The 7720-nt window shown below is 40.5% G+C and overlaps 1 protein-coding gene across 1 annotated transcript; it reads right to left on the reverse strand.

Moving 5' to 3' along the window:
* Positions 1-2679: 2679 nt before the first annotated feature.
* Positions 2680-6350, reverse strand: irg1l (immunoresponsive gene 1, like). Its single transcript, XM_043705241.1, has 6 exons — positions 6265-6350; positions 6087-6144; positions 5390-5577; positions 4925-5017; positions 4594-4799; positions 2680-3650 (listed from the first exon to the last, which is right to left on the reverse strand). The coding sequence occupies exons 1-6, from the start codon at positions 6280-6282 to the stop codon at positions 2732-2734; spliced, it is 1482 nt and encodes a 493-aa protein (XP_043561176.1). The 5' UTR covers positions 6283-6350; the 3' UTR covers positions 2680-2731.
* Between the last annotated feature and the right edge of the window lie 1370 nt (positions 6351-7720).

The raw sequence follows: 7720 nt of genomic DNA on the forward strand, positions 1-7720 counted from the left end.
GCTGAGGGGTGACCTTAAAGAGGTTACAAAATTATGAGGGGCATGGATAGGATAAATAGACAAAGTCTTTTCCCTGGGGTGGGGGAGTCCAGAACTAGAGGGCATAGGTTTAGGGTGAGAGGGGAAAGATATAAAAGAGACCTAAGGGGCAACTTTTTCACACAGAGGGTGGTATGTGTATGGAATGAGCTGCCAGAGGATGTGGTGGAGGCTGGTACAATTGCACCATTTAAGAGGCATTTGGATGGGTATATGAATAGGAAGGGTTTGGAGGGATATGGGCCAGGTGCTGGCAGGTGGGGCGAGATTGGATTGGGATATCCGGTCAGCATGGACGGGTTGGACCGAAGGGTCTGTTTCTATGCTGTACATCTCTATGACTCTATGTCAGTATATGAGCATATAAACAGTGGGAGCCAATGAATGTTTAAATCACATTTCTTATTGCAAGGTTATTAAAATTAACAAGCATTTAATCCATTATTGGTTAAACAAAATAATAATTATGAGGTATTGAATTACATTAAAAATATACAGAATATGATGTGATACATTTGGAATAGAATTAATGCACCTACAATATAACTGTAGATTAGTTTAAATCAGTTTTTCTTTCACCCACACTGAAGTTATGGGGTGAATTCAAACTTAATCTCGAGCCAGAGCTTGGCTGGACACCTGCAATTAAGTGAAATAAAATTTGCTGCAGAAAATTGTTTTGCTACTCTTCTGTTTAGCATCCATTGAGGCCTTAACACCCAATTTTGCAGAAATTTAATATCAACTTGAAGCTTCAATGTCTATGCTTCCAAACTAAACTTGGACTATAAATGCACCCTGAGTTCGAGCAGAATCACAATTTGTGAGGTAACGAGCATTACAAGTGCCCAATGACTGTGTAGATCCTAGCCATCCACATGATGTAACACAATCTGTGATGATCTATAAGTGTCTTCTTACATAATTGAGGGTATCATGTAACGTGAGCAAAATGTTCTCAAACTTTTCTATAAACCTGTCTATTAAATAAATTTGTCAATTATCATTTTTTCATACATGTGCAAGCATCAAAATGTATGAGAGCAAGTGAGAAAGACTAGCAAGTTGAAACTCCTGGGGTGAGAGGGAGGAAAACTTGAGAAAATTGTCTGTGCTTTCAGCAGAACCTTGTTTCTCTACTTTTATAAACTGCAATCAAATGCAGTGAAGGCTTGCACTTTCCCAATGGCTCGGTTCAAAATTAGTTCCGAGGCTTTATTTGCAAGTGTTCCAAGACTACCCTGGAAATTCTAAATATTCAAACATCTTCAGGAAACAAGAACAATGGTTTTTCAGTATAGATATAGCAGTCAATTTTGATTTTTGGCTGGCCAGTTGGTGGGGCTTACTGGTCAGCTACCCATTACAGTTTCAAAAAAGGTGGTCATTCTTTTGAGGCATCCATCTCATGTACATCAAATCAGGGAGCTAAGGGACAGCAAATGAGTGATAATGCAGATGAACAAGTTTTGGGCTAGGGCAGCTCACAACAAACCAAATGTAAATTTATCCATGGGCATGATTCCAACAGCCCAGATTCATTGAAATCATTTTTGTTTCAACTGCTTCACTCATGGAACTTTCCATCAGTGCACAGTTCCTTCATAAAAGTCAGTCCAGGTGCTCCAGGGATCAAAGTCAAGAGTGTGGTGCTGAAAAAGCACAGCAGGTCAGGCAGCATCTGAAGAGCAGGAGAATCAACATTTTGGACATAAGCCTTCATCAGGAATGGTCCTCCAAGGATCGCAGGACCTTGAAATGCTTAACCAAAGAAGACATCTGATAGGCTCCTATGGCAATTTCAATGGACTAATCATTCATGTTTAACTGGTAATGACTCTATTGGCCCCATTTTTGAGGCCGGCCCCATTTTTGAGGCCATTACCTGTCTTTTCAGAAAATGCAGCACTCGCTGAGAGAAAAATACAAAAGAAGATATTACCTGGAGAGCAATCTTAGGTAATGATATTTGTTTCCTTCAAACAGCGAAGAACTGAAGATGATAAGGAGAAGAAGTGAACTGGAAAAGATTGGACAGTCTCAACATGATCAGACAATTCATCCTTTCTCACATTGTGATAAGTCATGCATGTCTGCAATCCAGAGACATTTGAACATGCAAAAAATGACTGTTCATACAAGAAATGGTCTTCGCTAACAAAGATAACAACCTTCCTCCTCCGTTATCACTAGGTTTAGGGAATTTAAATATATTCCTGCATATCATTATGAGTCAATAAAAAGCCTCAAAAGTGAAAGGCATTATATCTCTCCAAAAGCAAATTACCTCATGACTACAGCCTGTTTGCTACCTGAGGGATAATTTCTTTACCAATTTGCTGCATCTCACAGATTACCACTCTATTTCTTTGACATTTTATCAGAATCTGTCTTGAATGCATCACAATAATTGTGTTATTGTCCTGAATGTAAAAAAACATTAAAGTGATCCCATTCCCCTATTCCCAGAGGATTGGCCAGATATCATGCAGCTGACCAATCTGTTTAACAAAGTTTTGTCCTATTGCAGGAGTTGATTGTAATGCCAACAATGTTAATCTCAATAGTTTCTAAAAATTAAATCCTATTGCACAGATTGCACATTATATATCAAACATAAAAATACACAAAAACACATGATCAATTTGTTAAATCACATTTAAACATGAGTTCACAAGGAACTTGAAAATTTTCACTGCAAGTAAGAGGTTAATGTGGAACTATCCCTCACTCCTTCAAGATTCTCAACTGTGTTGATGATAGCTTCTATTTTGTCCTGTCCCAATACATAAGAAGCATTACTTTCGAATTTGTCAAGTAGTGATTCTCTGGACAGTGGGTTTCTCCAGTGTCCATAGAATGTGTCACATTTTCCCCTGAGCACATCTCTGTTCCTCAGAATGAGAACTACTTCTCCGTACATCTTCTCAAAACTGGCCACATTATCTTCAGGATGTTGAAGCTCCACTTTGTCAAGTAACTCATTGAGATTATCTCGCTGGAGTTTACTTTCTCTGAATGATTCAATGTTCACTTCACCATCCAACAATGCAGAGCAGGCATTAAACTGGAAGGAATGGCGAGCCTCATGTTCTGTTTCTGGGAATGGTCTGTTGATGTAACGGGAAACAGGGACACGCAGAATTATTCTGTCAATCATAGAGGGTGAAAAGGCACCATCATTTTCCGTTGCCAATTGCCTAACTGAGAGAGCAGCATCTACTATCCAGTGCATACCCAAATGAGCAGGGAAGCGCTTGAATGCAATATCTTGGTCCTCAAGCAGAAATCGTGTCTGTTCAAGTGGAGCAATCTTCTGAGGTTCATAGTCACCATAAAAGGCAGAAAATCCAAAGCAGCCAAGAGTCTTGTCTAGAATTTTCACATTTCCCTCCATTCCTTTAGAAGCAAGAAGTGCTGCCTCAAAGCCCAGTCGGGTGGCATTGCCAATATGGATGGGTTTTGCCTGAGTGGCTGCATTGGCCATTGGTGCCCCTGAGAGTGAAGCTGCAATAGCTAGGGCATTAACACATTGATTGGCATTAAGTGAAAGGAATTTGGCTATCGCTGCAGCACTGCCCATTGTCCCAACCACACTGGGAGGGTGAAATCTGTTAAAATTAAAAAAAAATTCAAGCACCTGATCCATTTGCTTATTCATCATGTTATACAGTAACACTTCAATCCAGCAGAATTAACAGCTTTACTACAATTAGTAGATCCATAAAGTGCTCTTCTTTGATCAGATCCTTTGCTTTCAAATAGCTTTACTACCACCAAGTAGTCATTCACATAATACTTTTCAATTAATTGTAAAAAAAATGAATTTTGTTTTTCTAGACTGTTGCATGTTATTGTATTGCTGAATTTATGTAATAAATAGCAGATTACTATTAATGGGCAAATCAGATAACAACTTCGAGCATGCATCTGAGCCATTGAAATTATCGGATTTTCTCTGCATGCCCATGAACTTTGCTGCTCCAGTACATCTTTGAGAGTCTCCACATTCACATACACAATGTTCATAAAGTTGTTGCAATTACCATTCGTTACCCAGTAAAAGCTCATGTGCATTTTAATTATTTTATTATTAAATGGTTTTAAACAATGGAATAAATCTTAATAGCTGTCAAATAAATATTCTGGCACTAAAAATAAGTGGAGTCTAATTTCTGCAAATTTTAATTACTGTTGTTCTTTTTCAAAATTTCATGGTCTGCTTATTTTCCTTTTAATCGCACCTTTGTTTTACGATCTTTATTTTTTCCCTGTGAGTAATTTTACATCTAAGTAAGTATTTTTATCTGCCCTTCCTGGTTTATACTCCCGCAGGTGAAAGGTTTCAATTGGTTTGGTGAAGGAGTTGTAGTTTAAAGTGTGTTTGCACTATTCACACAAATCCCAGCTCCCTGTCGGAATGCCTTGTCGTTTTACTATCCAATGCTCATTTCCTCTAACGCAGAAGCCCATAACTGTCTGTGGGCAAGTTTAATTTTGACGAGCACTATTAGTTAAACATTCGCTGCAAAATCTGGCTTTCAAGCATCTCACCTCTTAGGGATGTTGCTCGCCTCTTGAGAGAAGTGCATTAGCCTGCCCTGAATTTCAACGCCCACATTAAAGGCCAAGAGAAAGTCGAGTCCAGTGGGTTTGGAGTTTGTAGGTAACATTTGAACGGCAGCCAGGAGGGCGGGAAGTACAGCACCAGACGGGTGTGTGGCAGGGTGCCAGGTATCATCGAAATCCATTGAATGCGCCTAAGAATCGAAGAAGAGATAACGCGGATTATAGCTCAATAGAAACAGCAATAAGTGACAGATTCCGGTTTTATAATGAATATTTATTATCTGGTTTGTGAAGTCGGTAGGTGCAAACATCTTACCGCGACCCCATTGGCGAAAGCTGCCAGAGTCGGAGAAAGTCTAAGATCCTTGCGTCCGTACACTGAGCTGACTGGGTCTTGAGCGTACATTTGCTGTTGGGAGAAAGAAAGGGGGACGGGTTAGAGAATAAGGAAACAGCAACTCAGTGACTCTCACTTGTACAGAAAGTGCGCTGTGTGTGTCTCCCGATGAGTAATCATCGGATGTGGACATAGCAGCCGTCAATGTTTGTGCTTGTAATAAAAGGGAAGGGTGTTGTCAAGTGGGTCGTATTGCTGTCCCCGACTGAAACATGCTGGGACCCCGCTTACAGCTATCCTGCAAACACTGGGAAGCAGCTTGCAGTGGTCTGCACTGAGGCAGCTGCTAGTTGAGTTTAAAGTGGTACTTGCGCTTCTTGACGGAATCTGGCCGAGATATTACCGGTGGATTCGGAAGGTGTTGTGGGGTTGTGTCTAAATTACCTGGCAGTAATTGAGGCAAATATCAAACACTGGGCTGGTACTGCCCAGGATTCCGACTCCAATGTTGTCCAGGATCATGCGTTTGCTCCTCTGTAAAACCGTCTGCGAGAGATGATCAACATCCACTCCTGAGATAAATGAGCCAAAACTGCTCGTCACCGTCTCTTTCAAATCCGGCGCCTCGAAAGCTAACAGACGGGTAAAAACAGTAGTTATATAATTGTACATATGAGGAGTTCATTTGTTTAAAGCATTGAACAGTCCGATTTAAACCATGGTAGTTCCCTCCGGGATGTGTTCTATCGGAGAGACACAGAAAATAAATCTCACTTTAGAACCGGGTTCCAGACATTTGCCCGCTCCTGCGCGCGCTCTCAGCTGTTGAAGTTGAAAGGAAACATAAAATCTTTTATATCTTAGCTGAGATTTGTGCTGAAATTGACCCAATTACAAGCAGCAACTTCAGCCGCACTACAATGAATAAATACATTTGGTTGAACCGTTAGTGCTTTCATTGTGTGGCTGAACGAACTCCAACTCAAGTTTCTCAGTGAGTTGGAACAAACAGGTTCAGTGGGATCCAGCGCGGCTCTTCCCTTCAGCGCAGCTTACTGGTCTATACATTCAGGCTGCAGAAAGGAAACCGGTAAATAATAATCATATATTCCCATATCAGATAGAATCCAAGTCTATTTACCTTCGCGAGAAATTTTATGGTACAGTCGTTTTCCAATTGTTAAACTGGACTGAAATTTCTAAACAGAGAAGCAGAATGAATAAATGTTAGTAAAGAAATAATGCATTTAAAACAGTGATAAAAAGCTTAGAATCAGAGATCAAAGTTTTTTTTGTTTCGAAATTAAGACAATACCTACCTGCAGTTTGGAGAACATCCTGTCGCCTTTCTCTTCGTAGCTGCTCTTGCGTTCAAAATGGGACAAATTTCACTGAGAGAATTAAGTCTAATTCTGCTCTCTTGATTTGGGCATTTATATAGCATATTGGGGCTGCGAGAAAGCCGAAAGCGCACGTCACTCGTCAGCTCCCCCACCCCCACCCACCCCTACCCCACCCCCACCCCTCGCCTCCAGTCAAATTTTATTGTCAAAGATTTGCATAGCTAAGGACTGGACTTTCCATGATATCATCATTTCATCAGAGGGGACGAATGTTAGTATTCCCATCCCCATATCCCAACTATAAGGAAGTCATTAGAGTCATAGAGTCTTCTATAAAAGATGTGTTTTACTCATATTTGTTTCTCCTTTATTTTTAATCAATCTGTCATTCGCCTCCAGAGCAAGTAGGACGGAGACAGGAACATGACCACTGCTCCTCCCTGTTTTTTCTGTAGATGTAATAGGCAGTGTGTAGAGTGTGCTGGCATTTCACTGCACTTTGTTTTGAATTTACTTAGTTTCATTGCAATGCTTTATATTACTTAAACGTCGCAAATGTATTAAAGCGTTCCTTCTGCCTATAATCCTTCATTTGAAAATTACAGAAAGTTTTGATGGGTGGAGGGCAGTAGTGCTTTAGAAATGTTGGGTAATCTTCTATTGTCACAGTGAAAATCCTCACAGATCTTCTGACTGACTGGTACACTTCCTGATTCAGTTGCATTGCTATGACAAGACTGATGATCCCTATTAACTCCTTTGATGAGTAATGTGTGGGGAACATGCTATGCTGGCTGTTTTCATTATCAAAGAGGATCCCACTGATACATCTTGTGCTTATATTTTGTAAGGTCAGAAACTGCAGCAGCCTTTGAACTCATCTAAGACTACTGCAGGTCACTTTGGTAACAGGTTTGCAAACCCGTCCAGCTTCAGCAATTATTTGCCTTCTTACACTTGTGCTGGCATTCCAAACAACCAACATTGCTGTGACACAGGGGTACACTCTGCTTCAGGATGTCTATTTGATGACTGCAGTTGACTGCCACCTCACAGATCCTAAGGATGATTCAACTGTAATGGTCTTTTTACTCCTCAAATGGCCCATCAGCAAACATCATTCACTCCTTGATAATCCAAAAATCAAAATCTACCACAGACAGAAAGACTGAATACTTCTAAAATGGTGAGAGGTTGGGAAATGCTGTTGTGCTAACGGACCTGTCTGTCCTCAATCACTAGTAGCACACATGCAGGTGCAGCAAACAATAAGGAATGTGATGGATGTGTAGGCATTCATTACAAGGGATTTAAGTAAAAGAGTAAAAGATGTCTTGTTGCAAGTGTACAGAGGCTTGCTGAGACTGCCTCTGGAGATTTTGTGCAGTTTGGTTTCTTTATCTAAGGGAGGATGTACTACCTTTTAGGGAGC

Source organism: Chiloscyllium plagiosum, chromosome 15 (genome assembly GCF_004010195.1).
Source record: "Chiloscyllium plagiosum isolate BGI_BamShark_2017 chromosome 15, ASM401019v2, whole genome shotgun sequence".
Taxonomy (NCBI): Eukaryota; Metazoa; Chordata; class Chondrichthyes; order Orectolobiformes; family Hemiscylliidae; genus Chiloscyllium; species Chiloscyllium plagiosum.